The sequence below is a fragment of the Phyllobates terribilis genome, unplaced genomic scaffold (genome assembly GCF_046119375.1).
Source record: "Phyllobates terribilis strain yellow unplaced genomic scaffold, ASM4611937v1 Scaffold_1__5_contigs__length_1240528914, whole genome shotgun sequence".
In the NCBI taxonomy this organism is placed as follows: Eukaryota; Metazoa; Chordata; class Amphibia; order Anura; family Dendrobatidae; genus Phyllobates; species Phyllobates terribilis.
This window is the reverse complement of record NW_027362761.1, coordinates 459,096,758-459,122,521: the sequence shown is the minus strand read 5'-3', so window position 1 is coordinate 459,122,521 and position 25,764 is coordinate 459,096,758. Positions and strand designations below refer to the sequence as shown.

The 25,764-nt window shown below is 41.5% G+C and overlaps 1 protein-coding gene across 4 annotated transcripts in view; it reads left to right on the top strand.

Annotated features, from left to right (window-relative positions):
* Positions 1-25,764, top strand: part of ADGRV1 (adhesion G protein-coupled receptor V1) — a 627,077-nt gene that overhangs the window by 321,899 nt on the left and 279,414 nt on the right. For all 4 annotated transcript variants that reach the window (XR_012320105.1, XM_073678624.1, XM_073678616.1 and 1 more), the window contains 6 exons: positions 1,231-1,369; positions 7,569-7,754; positions 10,326-10,558; positions 11,706-11,854; positions 14,826-15,027; positions 19,223-19,442. Coding sequence is in view for 3 of the 4 variants with exons in the window: in XM_073678624.1 (XP_073534725.1) it covers positions 1,231-1,369; positions 7,569-7,754; positions 10,326-10,558; positions 11,706-11,854; positions 14,826-15,027; positions 19,223-19,442 (1,129 nt within the window). In the remaining variant the exon portion in view is untranslated. The remainder of the gene's footprint in view (positions 1-1,230; positions 1,370-7,568; positions 7,755-10,325; positions 10,559-11,705; positions 11,855-14,825; positions 15,028-19,222; positions 19,443-25,764) is intronic.

The window sequence follows — 25,764 nt, the reverse complement described above, 5'->3', positions numbered from 1 at the left end:
AAAAGAACTAAGGACTGGAAGAAAAATGGGACGCCTCCTAAACAGAGAAGTTGTTGCAGAACACAAAAAGATAAACTGACAAAAACGTACTAGAGGTCCCAAAAGGACCAAGCGAACTGACAGGGAAGGCACAGAAGCACCTGGCTAGCAAAACAGTCAAACAACACTGAAGTCCAGCAAAGCCAAAAGGGCGGAGCTGGAATATAAAGGCAGATGGTCACCTGACCGCAAAACAGAAGATGGAAAAAACAAACAGGAGGGTTCTAACAGTTACTTCGTGTTTTGGCTGTGTGCAAATCCTCATCCTCTCCTTTTTGGTTTATCCTGTCGTTTACTTCCTGTTGTTCCACTCTGTTGTTTGTGAGTGCATATTTGTGTGATTGATGTTTTCGTTTATCACTGTATTTCGTCCTTTGTTAGTCTTATTTGTGTATTCTCATACACTACTACTCCCCACTTCCTGGATGGGGGAGGGAACAGATTAAGGACTGATTCAGGAGCTCAGCAAGGTACATGGCCCCAGCGTTTTCACCATTAGAAATAATCTGGGGAGGAGGGATTGCTAGGACGCCCCTAGCGTTAGAGACAGTGAAGGAGCCCCTGGCCTCTGGATATCTGACAACAAAGTTGTGACATGTGGCTTATCAAATGATGATACCCGACCCGAACTGATCAGCCGAAATCTGCTCCAGCGATTGCCAAATATAAGCAATAATGTATGGGGTGGAACTTAGCATCCCGATACATTACTTAATGGCCTCTGCTGAGTACTGCACCTAATCTACTATTCACCCCATATTTTCATTCACATTTCAGCTGATTGTGGGAGTGCTGGGTGTTGGACTCTCACCGATCCTGTAACTAGGTCTCACCAGTTCTGAACAACCCCTTTAATACCACTTGTACAATTACCTGTCACTCAAAACAGAGAAAATGCAGCAGTTAATACTTCTGATTGTTGTTTACCGGATACATAAAACCATTTCAGTCTTCTTCTTTTGGGACATTTCCAGGCAATATTTATGACAGTGTAAAAGCTTATTTTTCCACTGTTACATTAGAGCACAATATAAATCTTGGCAATATAAATCTTGTTTTCCATGGAATAATGAGGCCATTGCAGTCTTCAGATTCCGCACAGTTTATGTGTTTACAGTGCAGAAGCATATTTGGCTGGACTGGTTTACGGAATGGAATAACTGGTTGTGATATTTAATATCTTTCCCATAGTTTGATCCGTGGTCCAGGAATTTTTGGTGACGTAACAGTGTACTGGAACATAACACCAGCATACCCCAATGTGTTCCTAGAGACGTCGGGAATGGTGACATTGAGAGACAGGCAGTCCGCTGCCGTAGTCATTATACAGGTGGGTTATATGTTCAGTGGAATAACTATTTTTACACCGTGTCCTATAATGTGCTAAATGTTATCACTTAGTCTACTGAGCATGATTAATTTTTTTCTATAATTAGATTGAGAACTGACATATTCTTTTGAATTACCGATTCTGGACCGATTATATAAATGATTGATTAATTTGCCATATAGACATTATACTTTTCTATATCACCTTACACTGCTAAACAGTTAACATCCATATAAGCATAACGTCAGTAACGAGGACCTGTTCTATTGGAAAATATTTTGTATATATTTAAAGGGGTATACCCATCTCCAAGATCCTCTCCCAATATGTAGTAGGTGTAATAATAATAATATTAGCAAATACCTTCAATTAGAGATTTAGTATTGTTTTTCTGATTCGTTATGTCGCGTTCCTCATGTGCAGACATTGCAGGACCTTAAGTATCCATGGTTACGACCACTGATATAGTGACAGTAATTTAGCTAGTTTCTAGTGGTCGTAACCATGGATACCTAAGGTCCTGCAATGCCTGCACATGAGGAAAGAGACACAGCGAATCAGAAAAACTATACTAATTCTCTAATTGGAGGTATTTGTATTATTATTACACCTACTACATATTGGGACAGGATCTTGAAGATGGGAACATCCCTTTAAGTGTATGCTAATTCAGACCTTAAGAGTCTAGTGGGTGGTACTATGAATGACTGACGGCCATGTCTGCTTGCTCATTCAGAGTATGGTGTCAGTTATTAAATAGTTATTGAATAGGACCGCCTACTTGGCTCCTAAGCATAAAAAACAGGGATTTTAGTTAATGAGTATGTTACGAGTCCGGGTAGTGGAACCTCTGTGCTTCGGTGCAAGGAGGGACCAGAGGGGCGTGACTAAGTGCCTACTCGGCCCGACCAAGGTCACACGGCGGCTTAGTCGACTCCGTGACCCAGGAAGGAACCGGGCAGGTGGACCAGGTGCCACTCTGGGACCGACCTTGTGTGAGAGCAGGTGACTCCCATGGGTCAGATGGCAGGAACTGACCGATACAGCGGATGAGCACGGCACGAAGGCTGACGGGTGGACCGGGTAGATAAGCAGGCTGGTTCGGTAGATAGCCAGACGGGTGCTCTGGGTAGGCGAGCAGGCGGGCACGGCAGGTAATTGGCAGGTGCTCCAGGTAGACTGGCTGGCGGGCACAACAGGTTTCAGGCAGGTGCTCCAGGTAGGCAGACTTGCGGGCACGGCAGGTTACAGACTGGTGCTCCAGGTAAGCAGGCTGGCGGGCACAACTGTAGAAAGACTGGGGAACAGAACTGTTTGACAGGCTGGCGGGATGGACTGACAGCCAGCGGGACCTGAGGGCTGGAGCAAGTGTTAAGCACACGGAACAACAACCTTGCACAGGCACCTCCATTTTGGAGGAGGTGCCATTGGCCGGGGACTCTATAGGACGGCGCGCGGCCCCTTTAAGAGGGAGGGAGCGCACGCGCCCTAAGCACAGTGTCCGGGAATATGCGCGCGGTGCGCGCCACAGCTGCAGGGGAGTGGGAAGACGCCGGACCTGAACAGTGGCAGTGAGAGGAACGGCATCTCTGCCCGTCAGGAGGCAGAGACGCCGATGCTACAGAGTACAGTTGTAAATTGTACTAAATCTTTTCCCACATCCTATATTTCAATCTTCCCAGCTTTCTCTGCAGTCAACCTTCTGTTGGTAGATCAGGCTGCAAGTCAAATGTGACAGGTTCCCTTTACCTTTGAGATAAACAGATAAAATCACTTTTTTTGCTAACTACAAAATATTTTACAATCCATTTTATGGATATATAGAAATGTACTAGATTAAGGAACTGATTTTATAGCTTTAGGTTTACATTACAATTTGCGGTGTACTTGTACCCATCAAAATACGTCAAGGGAAATCTAAAGAAAATGGGATAAAAATGGAAACCAACTTCTGATAGATTTTTTTTATAAGCTTGATTAATAGGGTGACTTTAAGAACCAGCAAGGAGTCATCTGAAATCTGAAGTTTCACTTGTATTCTTCTAACCACAACAATTATGACACGCTAATGCAATGGTTAATTAAAGGGGTTGTGGTCCTTTATATTAGAAGATGCTTCTAATGATAATCTGATCACAAGGTTTCTCAATTCTGGGACCCCCAACAATCAACTGTGATCTCTGTGTAAACTTTCAGGTTAAAGGGCCCGATTCATCAAGACTGGCATTCTGGATACAAATCTTAATGAAGGAAATGTTGGAGTATGATAGTATGATGCTTTGAGTTAATTAAAAGCATGATAATAATGAATGTGGCACATCTTTTTACTGCTTTGACCCTGGCATACTTTACATCACTTTTGTGGCAGAAATGATGATGAATTTTACGGATGTCCATCACCATCCTCCTCTCACCCTGGCTCCATTCACTTTGGCAGACCTGACTGGGGATGGCGTAACAACACCAAAACTGAAGATTGTGCAAACATTTTGTGATAGTTCAAGGAGTTTTACACCAGAGTGAAAACTTTTTGATGAATTGGCCCATAGTGTTAATTTTCCTCGCAGAGCCACTAGAGAAAAACAAAACATTACACAGTTCCCATTAAAGGGAATCTGTCACCCCCTGGGAAGTATATAACCTATTAATATGGGCATACAGGTGATAGAAATGTTAATGTAGTCCTACCTGTATGCCTCATATTAATGGTCTTGTTTTGTGAAATCTTATATTTTATCTTTATGTTAATGATGCATTTCAGGCCCTGGGCCCCGAAAGGAATCCCCGCCTCCTGTCCTCATTATAATAGTACCCCCCTCCCCTGCATGTCACAGTGTCCCGTGACGTGCAGTTGCGGTGCTGTAATCCCGCACCTTTGCGTTGAACTCCCTCCACGATCCTCTCCTCTATGGGAGAAAGTCTCCGTGACTCAACGGTGCCTGCGCAGAAGATCACAGACTAGTGTATTCTGTGATTTTCTGCGCAGGCGCCGTTGAAGGGAGGATCGTGGAGGGAGTTCAACACACAGGCGCAGGATTACAGCGCCGCAACTGCACGTCACAGGACACTGTGACGTGCAGGGGAGGGGGGTACTATTATAATGAGGACAGGAGGCGGGGATTCCTTTCGGGCCCAGGGCCTGAAAGGTATCATTATCTCTATCACCTGTAAGCCCATACTAATAGGTTACAGTAAAGGAAATAAGTATTTGATCCCTTGCTGTTTTTGTAAGTTTGCCCACTGACAAAGATATGAACAGTCTGTAATTTTAAGGGTAGGTTAATTTTAACATTGAGACTTAGAATATCCCAAAAAATATCAAGAAAATCACATTGCAAAAAAATGTATCTAATTTACACATTTTGCAGTGAGAAATGAATATTTGATCCCTCTGGCAAACAACACTTAATATTTGGTGGCAAACCCCTTGTTGGCAAGCACAGCAGTCAGATGTTTTTTGTAGTTGATGATGAGGGTTGCGCACATGTCAGGAGGAATTTTGTTCCATTCCTCTTTGCAGATCATCTCTAAATCATTCAGATTTTGAGGCTGTCGCTTGGCAACTCGGAGCTTCAACTTCCTCCATAAGTTTTCTATGGGACTACGCTCTGGAGACTGGCTAGGCCACTCCATGACCTTACTGTGCTTCTTTTTGAGCCACTCCTTTGTTGCATTGGGTGTATGTTTTGGGTCTTTGTCTTGCTGGAAGACCCAGCCACGACCCATCTTAAATGCTCTTACTGAGGGAAGGAGATTGTTGGCCAAAATCTCACGACAAATGACCCCATCCATCTTCCCTTCAGTACGGTGCAGTTGTCATGTCCCCTTTGCAGAAAAGCACCTCCAAGTATAATGTTTCCCCCACCATGCTTCACGGTTGGGATGTTCTTCTTCTTCCAAACACGGCGAGATGAGTTAATGCCAAAGTGCTCAATTTTTGTCTCATCTGACCACAGCACCTTCTCCCAATAACTCACAGAATCATCCAGGTGTTCATTGGCAGACTTCAGATGGGCACATGTGCCTTCTTGAGCAGTGGGACCTTGCGGGCACTGCAGGATTTTAAACCTTTAAGGCGTCATGTGTTACCAGTGGTTTTCTTATTGACTGTGGTCCCAGCTGCCTGGAGATCATGAACAAGTTCCCCCTGTGTAGTTTTGGGCTGATCTCTCACCTTCCTCATGATCAAGGATACTCCACGAGATGAGATTTTGCATGGTGTCCCAGATCGATGTTGATTGACAGTCATTTTGTATTTATTCCATTTTCTTACTATTGCACCAACAGTTGTCTCCTTCTCACCCAGCGTCTTGCTTGTGGTTTTGTAGTCCATTCCAGCTTTGTGCAGGTCTATGATCTTGTCCCTGACATCCTTAGAAAGCTCTTTGGTCTTGCCCATGTTGTAGAGGTTAGAGTCTGACTGATTAATTGAGTCTGTGGACAGGAGTCTTTTATACAGGTGATTATGTAAGACAGCTGTCTTTAATGTAGGTAATAAGTTGATTAGGAGCGTCTAACTGGTCTATAGGAGCCAGAACTCGTAATGGTTTCTAGAGGATCAAATATTTATTTCTCACTGCAAAATGCAAATAAATTTATCTAATTTATACAATGTGATTTTCTTGATATTTTTGGATATTCTATCTCTCAATGTTAAAATTAGCCTACCCTTAAAATTATAGACTGTTCATGTCTTTGTCAGTGAGCAAACTTACAAAAACATCAAGGGATCAAATACTAATTTCCTTCACTGTATATACGTCTCAGGGGGTGACAGAGTCCCTTTAAATCTATGTGCTGCCCGTTTAACCGTCAGATATCCTGGGACTTCCAAAGTGCCAGACCTTGTTAGTTGCCATTCTACGCTCTGACTTCACCCTTAATATGAGACCATGCTCTCTAACAATTCATAATTCTCTAACATGGTATTTTAAATAATATATTTTTTTTAAAAAGAGGCAACCTATTTATTTTTTAGAGTTTAGTTCATACTCTTGTAGTATACAAATAAAATAAATGCCTGGAAAATCTCTTGAAGAATATGTAAAAAAAAAACAGGCTTAAATACACGTGTATTTTATGTGTGACCTTTGGACATACAGTTGGATCCTGCAACTAGAACTATATTCAAGTTCATATTATTCATATTCTTCAAATCTGCTTCTTATTACAGGTAGATAAAAAAGAACTTTGGCCCCAATTCATTATTGGCTTAGACCTTTTTACTGGAGTAAAATTTGCATTATTAGTTGCACTTTTGTTTGCAGCTTATTCATTATTTAATTTGCGCCTTTTTTCAAGTTAACGTTACATGTTTGTTTCAGGGTTTTTTTCTTTCAGCATTATGCACCTTTTTAATGTTATCCAGTTGTTTAAGTCTATTTCATCATTTACAAATTTACAAAATGTTTCAAGCTGTTTTTGCAATTGTCCTCCAGTACCCTGAAGGAGTACAAAATCTGTCTAAATATTTTTGTTTGCGCACTTAAAAATAAATGGATTGTAAGACTTTTTACTCTAAAAAGGGGCAAAACCTGCAAAAGACAAAACAATATTTAAACTTGCGCAAAATTCATCAACTCGTGTGCTCCATTTTAGAAGAATTTGGCACAACTGGTAATGAATAGCACAAAGCAAAATGAAAAGTTAGTTAAAAAACCCCACAAATGATGAATTTGCCCCCTATGTATTTTGCCCTCACTGGAAACAGGAGTGCTCCCTTCTTTTTTGAAGTGTATATAGGACGCTGTACATTTTTGATGGCAGTCTATGGCAGACTGATGCAATATGTATAGTTGGCCCCATTGAATATGGCATAAAATCATGAATATAGCCTTATATACAGCATTCTTCATATTGGCTTTCATATCTGGCCAATATAATAGCCGAACAACTCCATCAGTCTCCCCAGATGTAAAATAATGGGGCGTTTAGTTACTGTTTTGTCTTTTAGAATTGTATAATTGTGTTGCATTATTACTGATAATTGTTCCACACCCTAAAACTGACAACCGAAGATACTGAAAACTGCCATCCAGACCCTAAATAAATATGATTTATGTGCTTGTGCTTTATGTGTCATCCGACCTACTTTAAAAACTGTGTCAAACTGTCCCTGAAAGTGTTCTTGTCACTGCAGAGCATACGGCAATTACTACACCTACAGAATTCTGCTTTATGTCACATTTGTCACATTTAGGCTCTTGATGACCGTGTTCCAGAAGAAAAAAGCTACTATCAATTTCATCTCAGTAAAGTCAGTGAAGGAGGATTAATAAATGAATCGGCTAGATTTGCCAATATCACCATGGTTTCCAGCGATCTTCCATATGGAAAGTTTCAGTTTTCACAAACGCTGCTGCAAATTTCTGAAGACGTGAGATGGGTAATGACCATAAATATGAAAATGATTTGTGGCCTCCTTATAACTTAAAATAGTTATTCATTTCCTATACATTCATGTTTTTCCTGCAGTACAGACTATCAACATTAGATCGGTGGGGGATCGTCCATCGGTACTTTCACTCATCAGCTGTTTAATAAGAGCTGCCCTGCTCTTCAGAGCACCATGTACCCATCAATGCTCTGTGATACCAAACAGCTACTTTTTAGTAGCAGCTGTGGTTTGTATTTCAGCTTTTATTTACTTGACTACCAAGCACAGTCACTACATATGCTGTATAGCAAAAATCACAATCTCCTATGAATGCCGGCCACGAGCCAGCGTTCACAGGAGATTTAACAATGACAGGCATGGGGGTCTTCTGCAGACAACCCATCAGTGCCGCGCGATCACATGATGGGCGGCGATGGCGGGCTTGTGATTCGCTTCCGGACGGTGCGTGTTAAATGACGCTGTCAGTTATTGATAGTGGCATTTAACTGGTTAACAGCCGCAGGTGGATCCAAGATCCACCCGTGACTGTTAGAGGCTCTTGATGGCTGACTAAATCAGAAAGATGCGGGCTCAACGTCGGAGCCTGCATCAAACGCAGGAACATGCCTTTACGTCAAAGGTCGTGAAGGAGTTAAACACCTGATGGGCGGAGATTATGGGGATTAAACTCCTACCAATCTAATTTTGATGGCCACTCCTGAGGATAGGAGATCAACTTTAAAGTAGATAATCCCTTTATTATTATTCCTATTTTACTTACTTTTTTAATGAAGTCTAATGGGAAAAATAATTGTTATGTGTGCTTATTATTTTTCTTTTCTAACATGTTATTGCACAGACTGCTGATTACCCACTGATCACATAAAAACAACTTTGAAGTGCACTGCTCTGGATGTTGGAGTGATAAGCTTGTGTATATGCAGCTTGTGTACAGAATGGTCTATGGGCTCCAAAGAAAGTCTATAAGTCCCAGTACAGAGATGTACAGATCCATAGACTTTCTATTAAGCCTGTACATCGAAGTGAGATCTGTCCATCAAAGATGGGCTAATTTATTAGAGTGGAATTAAATTTTACTCAAGTTTCACAAAAATCCACATTCTGGAGAATACAGACTTGTGCAAATTGTGCAATTTCAACAAAATGACAGTTGGCTGAACAAATGGCAAATGGTTAAAAAGACAAAGAAAACATAGTCACTTCCCACTCACCTCTCCAGCGGCCCCTGCTGCTTCCTGCCCACTGTCTGGTCTTTCGCTCCTCTGTTGTGTTACATATCTGGCCCGATTTTCACTAGGTCGGGGCTGCCAACAGCCCAAGGAGTTCATTGTGTTTGCATTGGGGTCTACTCATGGCCGCAGGCCCCAGCCTAGAGTGAACACTGGCCCACATGCCCTAGCCTAGAGTGAATTCCAAGCCAGAAATGCATTGTGACTTAAGACCGAACAGCAGGCAATGAGCATCCAGAGAGATGAATGGTGAGTAATCAGCTGTCATGGATTAAAATACTGCAGGGCCCACATGGTCCCCCTGCTGACACTAGCACATGTCCAGGCCCATTTGAAGTTCACTAATGACCATCTGGATGATCCAGAGGAGGCATGGGAGAAGGTCATGTGGTGAGATGAGACCAAAATAGAACTTTTTGCTATCAACTCCACTTGCCGTGTTTGGAGGAAGAAGAAGGATGAGTACAACCCCAAGAACAAAGTCCCAACCATGAAGCATGGTGGTAGAAAATCATACTTTGGGGGTGCTTTTCTGCATAGGGGACAGGACGACTGCACCATATTGAAAGGAAGGTGGATGGGGTCATGTATCTTGAGATTTTGGCCAACAACCTCATTCCCTCAGTAAGAGTACTGAAGATGGGTCGTGGCTGGGTCTCCCAGCATGGCAATGACCCAAAACATACAGCCAGGGCAACTAAGGAGTGGCTCTATAAGAAATATTTAAATGTCCTGGAGTGGCCTAGCCAGTCTCCAGACCTGAACCCAATAAAAAATCTTTGGAGGAAGCTGAAACTCAATGTTGCCCAGCGACAGCATAGAAACCTGAAAGATCTGGAGAAGATCTGTATGGAGGAGTGGGCCAAAATCCCTGCTGCAGTGTGTGCAAACTTGGTCAAGAACTACAGGAAACGTCTGACCTCTGTAATTGCAAACAAAGGTTTCTGCACCAAATATTAAGTTCTGTTTTTCTACTGTATCAAATACTTATTTCATGCAATAAAATGCTTACATGTGGGAAAATTTGCAAAATTGGCAGTGTATCAAATACTTGCAATGATTACAATGATTCCCAGGGATCAAAGGATCCATTACCAATTTCCATTCCAAACTCTATTGATGTTGAATTAGAAGTAGGAATTCTTTTTGTGTGACGACTAAAGTATAATGTTATATAAAATATTCTTGTACAGATTATATATGATACTGAAGATGGTGACACAACTTGTAGCTCTGTAGTTTTTGGGATGTCACATGTTTTTAGAACATACACATATAAGTTATTCACAAAATCTAAAAGTTTGTAACTTGTCCCTGTTATTTATGAAAGGTGAATGTTACCATCGTTCGTTCCAGTGGTAGTTTTGGAGAGGTTCAGCTCAATTACCAAACCATGAGTGGCTCTGCCTTGAGTGATTTGGATTACACAGACACTAAAGGACAACTTGTGTTCAGAGCAAATGAAACTATGAAAAGTATTTCTGTAGAGATTAAAAATGATCTTTTACCGGAAGGGCCTGAAGATTTTTTCATCATCATCGCAGAAGTGTCCCTTCTTGGACGGTAAGACAAACTGTGTGACAATGACAATGGAAAGCTAGAAACTGATAAACTTCTCAAATCTTCCCACACAGTGTAAAACCCGTTCACTAAAATGCATGTATTATAAAAGAAGCTTAAAGAGTAGCCATTGGTTTAATTTTTATTTCATAATTCAATAGGTTACATCCAAATAAGCAACTTTATAATATATCAGAAAATTCTGCTTCTTTCTCCTCCTGGACTGATCTTTCTTTCTCAATTCATCTGTAAAATCTATATTCAGTGAACGCACAGTGCCCCATTACTCAGATAGGAAATGACAGTTGGTGCTATTAAAATTCTATGGAGGGGGAGGAGCTAGAGGCCGACACAGACATTCTTCTGCAAGTTCTCCTGGAACGACTGTTGCTGTTCTCTATGGCACTTTATGAGCACAAACTGTCATCTCCTAAGTAATGGGAAAATCTTTATTCCCTGAAAGAGATTTTACAGAGGAATTGAGAATTTTGAGAATGAATGAACAGTCCTGGAGGAGAAAGAGGCAGATTTTTCTGATAAGATATATTACAAAGTTTCTTATTTTCATATGTACTATTGATTTATCATAAGAAAAATAAAACAACAGTTATTCTTTTAATGTAGTTAAAATTCAGCTCTCAGCACAGGGTATCTTGGACACCATATATTGGAAACTATGTACAGCCACAGATAATACCTGAATTACTTTCATACCAAGCCAAATTTCTGGAGCCAGTTTGTGCCGTTTGTAACCTTTACAGTGACATAGGTTGTCACATTGGTAAAGGGGACTCACATAGGACAAAACCACAGAGAAAAACAAATATTTGTGTTTTTGAGGTTAAGATTCACTGATATCACAATGTGTAAATGTACTTTTGGCTATAGACCTGGATTTAGCTAAAATAAAAAAGTAACCCAACTGCAATGTTAGATCTAAGCCCTGTTCATACAGTTAATTTGTGGTGCACTTTTGATAAAAGATAAGGAAAGGACGCTTTTATTATTGGGACAAAAACTGCACTGAACTTACAGAATGTGAAATCCTCACAGGTATAATTTGTAGATATTTTACTTTCGTTCTAATGCAAATTGCTTTGTCCCAATACACATCATAAATTTATGATAATTTTTATTGTTTTTTTCTCAGAGGCTATGACCATGCTGTTAGAGAGAACGGACTCTTGATTGACGAGCCACCTGTAATCGGGAACAATTCTGTTATTCGAATCATTATTCTAATAAACGATAATGCGGAAGGGGTGATAGAGTTTGACCCAGAGTTTGTTTCGCTACAAGGTAATTATATTTTTATATTAGTATATCATGAATATTTATTCCTAGATTTAAACAGGTATTCCCTGCTTACACAAAGTGCTGAAGGCTAACATGCAAACGGATTCTGGGGATGTTTCAGTGATACATTATATACAAATGTAAGGGATAAATAAGAAAATTGTGCATATTCTAATACATCTGTAATCTGGTACAGATAAAATACTGATCAACAATTTAAGTGTGAAGCATTGAAACTGATCTAAAGCCATAGACAAGCCAAATGACAAAACAATAAAAAAGTATGAAAAAATGCAAAACTATCACATTGCACTATGTTCACACTTTATGTTGGAAAACATCAGATTCCTTCAGAAGAAGAGCACTTGGTGCTTTGCTATTTTGCCTGGCCACTGCTGTGTCACCCTTTTGGGCCCTATTGTATGTCAATGTGATCCTTTGGGAGCCACTTATTTTGTGATACAACAAATTCAGCAGAGCATTGTAGCCTCTGTTATAAACTATAACTATAGTCTTATTTTGACATCTACCATATTCACTTTATTCTGTCTGCAATCTCTTCCACACTATTTTTTATGTGGTCTTAAAATATGTAAAAAAAAAAGAAAAAAAAAAGACTTTAATATTGATGGCCTAGCCTTAGTAATATAGGTCATCAATATCTGATCTAGGGTGGATGCAACAGCCAGCAACCCCGACAATCAGCTGTCCCCAGTGCCGGCGGTGGCTGGATGTGCTGAGTTGCGGAGCTGTACGGCACCGCTCTGTCAACTGCTAAGTGGCCGCGGCCAGGTACTGCACATCTGCCCCCTATTTGAATCAATAGGCCATCAATATAAAAGTCCTGGACAACCTCGTTAAAACCGATAGAAAAGACTAAAAAACACCCTAAGATGCTAATGCAAGTTGCGTTTTGAAAAAAATATACTGACCCCAGAAACAGAATGCAAAAAGAAAAACTATTTGCCAAAAATATTTTGCTATAAAATTTAAAGTAGCATCTTCCCCTAGCGTTTTTTTGGATTAAAAAATCCAAAAACAGTGTAAAACATTAACAAAAATGCCATGAAAAATGAAGAAAGGTGTTGTTAGTGAGACCAGCCGTATGCTCAATTATCACTCATAGTCAAAATGGTAAAACAGAATTCATCAATTAAGGTCCCCATGCACATTAGAATCTGTTGGCCGAATCATCGGTCGGCTGACAGCTATCTGTCTTGACGACCCCATACACAGGACTTACCGCTCCTGGGTTCTCTATGAGTCTGCCAGACATATCCAGGCCAGCTCCTGCTCTCCTCCAACATCTTTTGCTGCATCAGAGACAGGAGGCCTCATACACATTAGACTACTGATTCCGCCAATAATGAAATGTTTCGCCAACTTTAGTCTAGTGTGCATAGGGGCCTATATAATGTAACAATTTTCTGTTACTAAAATGGACGATGGTATATTTATAGAGCCTTATTGTGGTGCCCCTGAGGGTTCGACCGCCACAGGGATGCTGCACTTCTCTAATGGAGTGTGGTGTTCCTCCTCTGAGGTAAGGACAGTGTGATAGTCGGAACCTAACCTTTTGCATCCAACACCACACTTCTCCACCAGAGGGAGCTAGTATGCACTAGGTGCTGCTCCCCTGGTTACAGGGAGACTGGGGAACCAAGAGTGAGAGGAACCAGTTAGTGGGTGTGGGTGGAGGACCTACAAGTTAGTTACACTTTAAATTTGATATTTAATTGAAAGCCATCTTTGATCTTGGTCTTGGGTGCTGTCAAATACTGTGTGTAATGTGACCTCCCTCCCGGAGTGCAGATCCTGTGTGGGCCTGCACCGGCAAGGGACACAGCCCTCGTACCCCGGCCTTGGGACGAGAGGTAGGTTGCAGACGAGGAAGGTCTCAACCCGGCCAATGACCAAGACCAAGAAGGCCCGGAGCTTAAGAGTGTGGCTCCATAGAAAATGGATCCCAGGCAGGATGCAGACGGAGCGGTGTACGCCACCTGTCCTCGCCATGCTGATATATTCAGAGGGACTCCGGCTGCAAAAGGGGTACCGGCCCCCCGACACCCGACCTTGTTACTCTACGTCCTGGACGGGAAAGCCCGGTAGGCCCAGAGGATCCCACCGGGTATCGGACGGAGCGGAGCTGCCACCCGTACCCTTGTTCTGAGAGGAGCTCAGAGGGAGACCCGGCCTATTTGCACACACACGGACAGGAAAGGATTCTATCTGTAGTTCAGGGACACTCTGGTGTAGGGTCCCGACTGAATGCTGGACTTACTCGGAGGTTGTCGGACCCCCGTCTCTGGTGAGCACAGGACTCCGCGGGGAGCAGGGAGTCGCCTTCCTTTGCCATCTATGTGAGTAAAGCCTTGGAAGTTCACCCCTGTGGCCTCCGGACTGTTATTTCTGCGCCACACCACGGGACGCGGCATCCTTCCTCCTCTACTACTACCCCCTCCATCCTGTCCCTCTGCCCTGAGGCCTTGCTCCGCCTGTGGGGAGTAGTAAGAACTCTGGCCGCCATAACACCATGCCTCAGCGGACTGCAGCGGCGCTGGTGGCCCTTCACCAGGCACCACAGGTGGCGTAGTCATTAATTAGCCACTCAACCTGGATAAGCCCACACCATCTCCTTTTAATGTGACGGCCCTGAGCACGGGTCGGGTCCGGGCCACGGCTGCATTCCATCTCTCCATCACAGGGCCCGACACCGAGTCCCCCAACACCCAGGGTAAACTAAAAGGGCTTACACCAGAGAGGACGTCACATTATAATGAACATTTCTTAGGAGCATTGTGAGAAGCGTCCTATCAGAATGGCTGAAAATATTCCTGTTGATCATATGTGTCCAGGAGTAACTTGCTAAAGAAAAAAACTTTACTGGTTCCAGAATCGTCTCCATACTTTCATTTCACACAATGTTTTAGACTTGAATAAATAACTTTTGTATAATGTAAATTTCTTTTCTTAGTGGAAGAAGATGTAGGGTTATTATTGATTCCGGTTTTGAGAATACATGGAACATATGGACATGTGATGGCTGATTTTATCTCCCGGGGAATTTCTGCTTCACCCAATGGTGTTGACTACACAGTTTCTAACACTTCATTAACCTTTCAGCATGGACAGAATAGGAGCTTTATCAACATCTGGATTATCGATGATGAAGAAAGGTATGACATGCGCTACCAACACACAAATGAATACCCAGACTATTGGGACACAATTTTAGTAGGACTCACAAGTCCCTTTGCTGGCTACCCTTTTTTAACACCTCAGCTCTTGCAATGGACCTAATCAAAATATACACTAATGCAATACACACATTATTATGATATAATAGAGCTGAGCCTAAAAATACGATAATAGGACACACAGTATTGTAACCTCATTATAAGGCTCAGTCTTTAAATCGACACTCACTTTCGGGACATCATCACACAGAACACCATGAGGGCCGCCTCTTTATACACTTACACAAACAATTGCAGCATGTTAAATGTATTTGAAAAAATCTATACTGTATATTTCTTTAATTTGTTATATCTATATCTACTCTCCTCCACATTGAAATTGCAACACCAAGAAGGAAATGATGTGGAATTATGGAAATCACAGGATTGATAGAGATGTTAATGATGTGCAAATGATGAAAACATGGGAAAAAATTATTCAAAACATCTCAATTTACTCGAGTATGAGCACCATGCACAGAAATACACTCTTAGATACCTTGTCATGTTATCAATGAGGTTATTAATAGGTGTCTGTCTGAGGAATGTTTTGCCACACTAAATGCACTTGGACACAGAAATCATCAAGATCCGCTGCAGGCAGCTCCCTTTGCAATTGCCCACCAAAGATGTCCCAGATGTGCTGGATGGGAGGCAAGTCCGGAGACGCTGCAGGCCATGGTAGCACATTTAGGCCATGAGGGCTTCTCACAGTAGCAGGAGAAACATGAAGCGTGGTGTTGTCGTGTTTAAAAACGGCTCCTGGAACACTTTTGAAAAATGGCCGTATCACTGGCCCACCATAGATAATTCCAGGTGAAGGACCAGTGTGATGTTACCTCAGGAAAGCCTCATCATGAAGATGCGCACGTAGTCTCTAGACCAATCTCTGGCTATTATTGCATTCAAGACAAAAGCATGACTCATCAATGGTGAAGATAGACTGCCATTCTAACCTTCATTTCTCTATTCCAGCCTCCAGTCTCCATCTGGAGACAACATGGGCAAAGCCATAAAGAGGCTTTCACCAGACAACATCACACCAATTCTACTCCAGAGATTATGGTGTGGGGTGGTAAAATGTACGGTGGCTGGGCACCGGTGTGACATACCCTCATGAAGGCCTCTTCATATACCTCATATCACCGGTTTCAAAGGTTATCATGGTACAGAACAAAATGGCACTGGAGGCTGGAATGGAGGTCTATTTTCCTCAGCAATAAATCCCGCTTTTGCTTTGGATACAATGATAGCTAGAGATTGGTCTGGATACCATGGGGGCAACGCCATTAAGGGGCCTTCACAAGAGAACGTCACATAGATCCTACTGCCAGGATTACAGGATTCTGGTGGTGAGTGGCATAATAGCAGTAGCAAGATCCCTCTAGTCTTCATTCCAGCGTCACTAAAAGCTCGGTGTTACATTGATTTGGTTTAGATCAATTGGCGCAGCCATTTCTCCAAAGTGCCATTTCTCCAAGGCCACATGTTGTTTGGGTTACTACGAGCAGCCTGCTTGGCCTAAACATGCTATGATTGCCTGCAGCATCTCCAAACTTCTTTCTCATCAAGCACATCTGGGACCTCATTGGTTCGCAAGTGCAAAGGACCTACCACAAGTTGATCTTGATGATTTACATGCTCGAGTGCATTCAGCATGGCAGAACATTCCCTCAGACAATCACTAATAACTTCATTGATAGCAGCCAAGGTGTGTAAGCGTGGGTATGTAAGGAGATGGACAAGTGAGAAGACTCGCACAGTTAATGCCTAAAAGAGTGTCTGCAAGTGAACACTGACATCTGCTGGTAAAAAATGATAGGAAAAGAAAAAGCAAGAGAGAATTACATTATCAGAAACTGAAGAGTGAAGGACATGTTCCCTGGAGGAAGATATTGGAGGAGACACAAGGTCAGGTGATAGCTGTGGCACAATAGGTATACTTACAATTTATAATTATAAAAGGGCCAGACCGAGAGAAGAATCGAGTAACCAGAATCAGGGGCGAGTAACCAGAGCTTAGATCCGAGCAGAGCCAGAGCTGAGAGAGACAACCAGGTAGTTGAAGAGGGACATTCGTGTTAACTGTTACTCCCGGTATAGAAGTACAGTACACGGGACCAGGGCCATGTTTCACGGGAGGAAGGCGGCCAGCCTAACGGGTGTACAAAGTGACTTATCGATAAGGGACTCGCGGTCTAATGGCGTGGTATCATAAGCCTCCATTAGGGCCTGTATTATGCCTCATATTGCCTAGAGAGTGACAGAGAGACTGCAGTAGCAGGCCGATCATTTCGGTGATACACAGGTTAAGGTATAAGGTCCAAGACATCCCTGACGATAATATTTGTTTATTTGTAATAATAGAACAATAGTGTGTGTTTAGAATTGTATTTATATTCTGAATAGCTGAATTGCTGTATTGCATTGTACAATAACTTACGGTCCTTCCACCATTTGCTTTACCCTGTATATTGTGACGTAGGCACCACTTATACTTGTGTTAATCAAATAACTATTTGTTGGTTGTTACCACTGTGTCCTGATCCTCTGCGCTGTTGCATCCACGTACCTGTTTAGAGGTATTTTTGAGCATATAGCTCATAGTCAATACTGAGATGTTTTGAAAATTTTATTTCGATTTTATATCATTTGCATGTCAGTAGCATGTCTATCCATCCTGTGATTCCACAACTTTTCCTTCTTATTGTTGCAACTTCACTGATGAGGTGTATATATATATATATATATATATATATATATATATATATATATGTATATATACATATTTATATATATACTTTCCAGAATATAAGTGCATATGCTTTTGTAACATCATACTAAAGGGACGCGCACACTAGTGTATAAAAAAAAATATATAGGTCCCGTTCTCATCCAGAAAAGTGGGAATGATTTTTCCTCACTTGTCATCTCTGTACAATCCGTTTTTTTTCTCAGCAGCTATTAATCTTTTACAGGACCATTTACAGTTTCTTATGCTATAGAATTACAATGTATCTGTAAAAATTGGATGCCATACTGATGGTACATAAGGCACCCAATTTTTTTCTCGCACTGTCCGATTTCGGAGTCAAATCGCTGCATGCTGCAATTTTTTTTCTCATGTCGAATACAGCTGAGAAAAAATACGCAGATCTCTACTGCCTCATAGAATAACATTGGTCCAAATGCAATCCAATTTTTTGTTTCCGATTTATACGCAAGTGTGAACGAGCCCTTAAAAACATCCTAAAGATATAAACTTGCATATTTGTGACAGTTATTGTGACATCGCCACAACAGAGCTAAGCCTGCAATGTTGTGACATTGTGACAGTGGAACACAGGAAACAGTAGAACTTAGTCTATAGAACATATAACACAGTCTATAAACTCACAGAATTGTAACCTCATTACGATAAAGCTAAGCCTATAAAGACATCTACATTGTTACATCCATGTAGAGGTATACCATGAAGACAGTGTTTAACCACAAATGTGACATCATCACAACACAGCCGCTAAATACTTGCTAAAAATCACCACTATTTATTTATTCTCATTTATATATCACCATCATATTCCACAGCGCTTTACAGTCATTATCTGCACTGTCCCCATTGGGGCTCAATCTACATTTCCTATCAGTAGGTCTTTGGAAGATGGGAGTAAAATGGAGAACCCGGAGGAAACCCACGCAAACATGGGGAGAACATACAAACTCGTTGCAGATGTACCTTGGTGTGATTTGAACCCAGGACCCCAGAGCTGTAAGGCTGCAGTGTTAACCACTGAGCCACCGTGCTGCCCATAACCACTATGTCCTCATCACAACACAAAGTGCAACCTGTCATTATACACACTTTGTAATATCATGACAACAAAAACTTAGTTGTCAGGGAGCTCTGAGAATTAAACATATAAAACAAAACAGACATGTAGTAATCAATAAGCATTAAAGCCATAGGAGATAAAAATGATTTGTCACTCTTTCTATTTTGCAATAATCTTAATTTCAGTAATTTAATAACATTAAGCAGTAATGAGAAATGATCTATTGCTGTTGCACGCAGCTAATCCATCAATGATATTGCTTTATTTTCAGAACAATTGCTATTTTTATATTTCTTTTACAGTGAGTTCGCGGAGCAGTTTGAGGTTCGCCTAGTAGGCGCGAGTGGAGGAGCAATTCTGGGTCAGCGCATTGTGTCAGTAATTACAATAGCTAAAAGTGACTCCCCCAATGGAGCCGTGAGGTTCCTCAATCAAAGTCAGATAACCCTCCCTAACCCTAATGCAACACTCACCATATCATTGTTGTTGGAGAGAATCGGTGGACATATGGGAGAAGCTCAGGTACTGTATCAAAACTGCAACGTCTTACCAATGTAACATATTTATCATTCCCTCTTAGCCAGTTTTCTTTTGTAAGAGAAAATCAAACCATGGAGCACCCCATATCTGTGCCATAATTTGTACGTTTTTTTGTTTTTCTGCCACTCACTGCTTCGGTGCTTAGGGCATGGCCACCAGAGGCAAAATTATTATTATTTATTATTATAGCACCATTAATTCCATGGCGCTTTACATGTGAAAAAGGGGTATACGTAGCAGACAACAAGTACAATAGTTTGAACAAAAACAAGTCAGTGACTGGTACAGGAGGAGCTAGGACCCTGCCCGCGAGGGCTCACAATCTAGAAATAAGTTTAATAAAAATTCTCTAACTGTCCCAAACCCCACTATATATATATATATATATATATATATATATATATATATATATATACATACAGTACAGACCAAAAGTTTGGAGACACCTTCTCATTTAAAGATTTTTCTGTATTTTCTTGAATATGAAAATTGTACATTCACACGGAAGGCATCAAAACTATGAATTAACACATGTGGAATTATATACTTAACAAAAAAGTGTGAAACAACTGAAAATATGTTTTATATTCTAGGTTCTTCAAAGTAGCCACCTTTTGCTTTGATGACTGCTTTGCACACTGTTGGCATTCTCTTGATGAGCTTCAAGAGGTAGTCACCAGAAATGGTCTTCCAACAATCTTGAAGGAGTTCCCAGAGATGCGTAACACTTGTTGGCCCTTTTGCCTTCACTCTGCATTCCAGCTCACCCCAAACCATCTCGATTGGGTTCAGGTCTGGTGACTGTGGAGGCCAAGTCATCTGGCGTAGCACCCCATCACTCTCCTTCTTGGTCAAATAGCCCTTACACAGCCTGGAGGTGTATTAGGTCATTGTCCTGTTGAAAAATAAATGATGGTCCAACTAAACGCAAACCGGATGAAATAGCATGCCGCTGCAAGATGCTGTGGTAGTCATGCTGGTTCAGTATGCCCTCAATTTTGAATAAATCCCCAACAGTGTCACCAGCAAAGAACCCCCACACCATCACACCTCCTCCTCCATGCCTCACGGTGGGAACCAGGCATGTAGAGTCCATCCGTTCACCTTTTCTGCGTCGCACAAAGACACGGTGGTTGGAACCAAAGATCTCAAATTTGGACTCATCAGACCAAAGCACAGATTTCCACTGTACATTCCTTGTGTTCTTTAGCCCAAACAAGTCTCTTCTGCTTGTTGCCTGTCCTTAGCAGTGGTTTCCTAGCAGCTATTTTACCATGAAGGCCTGCTGCACAAAGTCTCCTCTTAACAGTTGTTGACGAGATGTGTCTGCTGCTAGAACTCTGTGTGGCATTGACCTGGTCTCTAATCTGAGCTGCTGTTGACCTGTGATTTCTGAGGCTGGTGACTCGGATAAACTTATCCTCAGAAGCAGAGGTGACTCATGGTCTTCCTTTCCTGGGGCGGTCTTCATGTGAGCCAGTTTCTTTGTAGCGCTTGATGGTTTTTGCAACTGCACTTGGAGACACTTTCAAAGTTTTCCCAATTTTTCGCACTGACTGACCTTCATTTCTTAAAGTAATGATGGCCACTCGTTTTTCTTTACTTAGCTGCTTTTTTCTTGCCATAATACAAATTCTAACAGTCTATTCAGTAGGACTATCAGCTGTGTATCCACCAGACTTCTGCACAACACAACTGATGGTCCCAACCCCATTTATAAGGCAAGAAATCCCACTTATTAAACCTGACAGGGCACACCTGTGAAGTGAAAACCATTTCTGGTGACTACCTCTTGAAGCTCATCAAGAGAATGACAAGAGTGTGCAAAGCAGTCATCAAAGCAAAAGGTGGCTATTTTGAAGAACCTAGAATATAAGACATATTTTCAGTTGTTTCACACTTTTTTGTTAAGTATATAATTCCACATGTGTTAATTCATAGTTTTGATGCCTTCAGTGTGAATGTACAATTTTCATAGTCATGAAAATGCAGAAAAATCTTTAAATGAGAAGGTGTGTCCAAACTTTTGGTCTGTACTGTACATATACAGTACAGACCAAAAGTTTGGACACACCTCATTTAAAGATTTTTCTGTATTTTCATGACTATGGAAATTGTACATTTCACACTGAAGGCATCAAAACTATGAATTAACACATTTGGAATTATATACATATCAAAAAAGTGTGAAACAACTGAAAATATGTCTTATATTCTAGGTTCTCAAAGTAGCCACCTATTGCTTTGATGACTGCTTTGCACACTCTTGGCATTCTCTTGATGAGCTTCAAGAGGTAGTCACCGGAAATGGTTTTCACTTCACAGGTGTGCCCTGTCAGGTTTAATAAGTGGGATTTCTTACCTTATAAATGGGGTTGGGACCATTAGTTGTGTTGTGCAGAAGTCTGGTGGATACACAGCTGATAGTCCTACTGAATAGACTGTTAGAATTTGTATTATGGCAAGAAAAAAGCAGCTAAGTAAAGAAAAACGAGTGGCCATCATTACTTTAAGAAATGAAGGTCAGTCAGTCCGAAAAATTGGGAAAACTTTGAAAGTGTCCCCATGTGTAGTTGCAAAAACCATCAAGCGCTACAAAGAAAGTGGCTCACATGAGGACCGCCCCAGGAAAGGAAGACCAAGAGTCACCTCTGCTTCTGAGGATAAGTTTATCCGAATCACCAGCCTCAGAAATCGCAGGTTAACAGCAGCTCAGATTAGAGATCAGGTCAATACCACACAGAGTTCAGAGTTCTTGCAGCAGACACATCTCTTCAACAACTGTTAAGAGGAGACTTTGTGCAGCAGGCCTTCATGGTAAAATAGCTGCTAGGAAACCACTGCTAAGGACAGGCAACAAACAGAAGAGACTTGTTTGGGCTAAAGAACACAAGGAATGGACATTAGACCAGTGGAAATCTGTGCTTTGGTCTGATGAGTCCAAATTTGAGATCTTTGGTTCCAACCACCGTGTCTTTGTGCGACGCAGAAAAGGTGAAAGGATGGACTCTACATGCCTGGTTCCCACCGTGAAGCATGGAGGAGGAGGTGTGATGGTGTGGGAGTGCTTTGCTGGTGACACTGTTGGGGATTTATGCAAAATTGAAGGCATACTGAACCAGCATGGTTACCACAGCATCTTGCAGCGGCATTCTATTCCATCCGGTTTGCGTTTAGTTGGACCATCATTTATTTTTCAACAGGACAATGACCCCAAACACACCTCCAGGCTGTGTAAGGGCTGTTTGACCAAGAAGGAGAGTGATGGGGTGTTACGCCAGATGACCTGGCCTCCACAGTCACCAGACCTGAACCCAATCGAGATGGTTTGGGGTGAGCTGGACCGTAGAGTGAAGGCAAAAGGGCCAACAAGTGCTAAGCATCTCTGGGAACTCCTTCAAGATTGTTGGAAGACCATTTCCGGTGACTACCTCTTGAAGCTCATCAAGAGAATGCCAAGAGTGTGCAAAGCAGTCATCAAAGCAACTACTGAAGAACCTAGAATATAAGACATATTTTCAGTTGTTTCACACTTTTTTGTTAAGTATATAATTCCACATGTGTTAATTCATAGTTTTGATGCCTTCAGTGTGAATGCACAATTTTCACAGTCATGAAAATACAGAAAAATCTTTAAATGAGAAGGTGTGTCCAAACTTTTGGTGTGTACTGTATATATAATATATATAATGTGTGTGTGTGTATATCCAAGAAAGATGAAAAAGCTTGAAAACGTTCCACACTTGAAACGAAACATTGCCCTGATAAGATGGGTCAATTAACCGCTATATTTTGGCCTTTTGTAGTGCTGCCTTCATCTTTCTTGGATATGTTATGAAGTTTGGTATTACCTATTAGGCGCTGCACCCACTTATATTTTTTTGCCTTTGCTGGTGCTGCACCTGTACAGTGCATTGTGAAGGTATTTGGCCCCCTTGAACTTTTCTACCTTTTGCCACATTTCTGGGTTCAAACATAAAGATATAAAATTCTAATTTTTTTGGGAAGAATCAACAACAAGTGGGACACAATCGTGAAGTGGAACAAAATTTATTGGATATTTTAAACTTTTTTAACAAATTAACCCCTTAAGCCCCGAGGGTGGTTTGCACGTTAATGACCAGGCCAATTTTTACAATTCTGACCACTGTCACTTTATGAGGTAATTACTCTGGAATGCTTCAACGGATCCCCCTGATTCTGAGACTATTTTTTCGTGACATGTTGTACTTCATGATTGTGGTAAAATTTCTTCGATATCACTTGCGTTTATTTGTGAAAAAAACGGAAATTTGGTGAAAATTTTGAAAATTTTGCAATTTTCAAAATTTGAACTTTCATGCCCTTAAATCAGAGAGATATGTCACACAAAAGAGTTAATAAATAACATTTCCCACATGTCTACTTTACATCAGCACAATTTTGGAACCAAATTTTTTTTTTGTTAGGGAGCTATAAGGGTTAAAAGTTGACCAGCGATTTCTCATTTTTCCAACAAAATTTACAAAACCATTTTTTTAGGGACCACATCACATTTGAAGTCACTTTGAGAGGTCTTTATGACAGAAAATACCTAAAAGTGACACCATTCTAAAAACTGCACCCCTCAAGGTGCTCAAAACCACATTCAAGAACTTTATTTACCCTTCAGGTGCTTCACAGGAATTTTTTGAATGTGGAAGAAAAAAATGAACATTTAACTTTTTTTCACAAAAATGTTACTTTAGACCCAATTTTTTTTTATTTTCACAGGGGTAACAAGAAAAAATGGACCCCAAAATGTGTTGTGCAATTTCCCCTGGGCACGCAGATATCCAATATGTGGGGAAAAAACACTGTTTGGGCGCACGGCAGGGCTCGGAAGGGAAGGAGCGCCATTTGACTTTTTGATTGAAAAATTTGCTTTAATAATTAGCGGACACCATGTTGTGTTTGGAGAGCCCCTGTGTGCCCAAACATTGGAGCTCCCCCACAAGTGACCCCATTTTTGAAACTAGACCCCCCAAGGCACCTATCTAGATGCATAGTGAGCACTTGGAACCCCCAGGTGCTTCACAAATTGATTCGTAAAAATGAAAAAGTGTTTTTTTTTTCACTTTTTCATTTTTACGAATCAATTTGTGAAGCACCTAGGGGTTCCAAGTGCTCACTATGCATCTAGATAGGTGCCTTGGGGGGTCTAGTTTCCAAAATGGGGTCACTTGTGGGGGAGCTTCAATGTTTGGGCACACGGGGACTCTCCAAATGCAACATGGTATCCGCTAACAAATTGAATATAAAATCGGCTCAAATTGTTAGCAGACACCATGTTGCGTTTGGAGAGCCCCTGTGTGCTCAAACATTGAAGCTCCCCCACAAGTGACCCCATTTTGGAAACTAGACCCCCCAAGGCACCTATCTAGATGCATAGTGAGCACTTGGAACCCCCAGGTGCTTCACAAATTGATTCGTAATAATTAAAAAGTGGGTTTTTTTTCACTTTTTCATTTTTACGAATCAATTTGTGAAGCACCTAGGGGTTCCAAGTGCTCACTATGCATCTAGATAGGTGCCTTGGGGGGTCTAGTTTCCAAAATGGGTCACTTGTGGGGAGCTCCAATGTTTGGGCACACAGGGACTCTCCAAATGCAACATGGTATCCACTAACAAATTGAATGGAAAATCGGCTCAAAGTGTTAGCGAACACCATGTTGCGTTTGGAGAGCCCTGTGTGCCCAAACATTGGAGCTCCCCCACAAGTGACCCCATTTTGGAAACTAGACCCCCCAAGGCACCTATCTAGATGCATAGTGATCACTTGGAACCCCCAGGTGCTTCACAAATTGATTCGTAAAAATGAAAAAGTGAAAAAGAAAAACCTTTTTCATTTTTATGAATCAATTTGTGAAGCTCCTGGGGGTTCCAAGTGCTCACTATGCATCTAGATAGGTGCCTTGTGGGGTCTAGTTTCCAAAATGGGGTCACTTGTGGGGGAGCTCCAATGTTTGGGCACGCAGTAGCTCCCCAAACGCAACATGGCGTCCGCTAACAATTTGAGCCTATTTTCCATTCAATTTGTTAGCGGACACCATGTCGCGTTTGGAGAGCCCGTGATGTGCCTAAACAGTGGAGCTCCCCCACAAGTGACCCCATTTTGGAAACTATACCCCTCAAGGATTTTATTAAGGTGTATAGTGAACATTTTGAACCCAGAGGTACGACACAGAATTTGTTTACATTAGGTCATCATATTGAATAAGTTGTCATTAGTCTTGAGCGCAAGTGCTCGCTACTTGAGTTTGCATCAGGTACTCAGGTATGCACC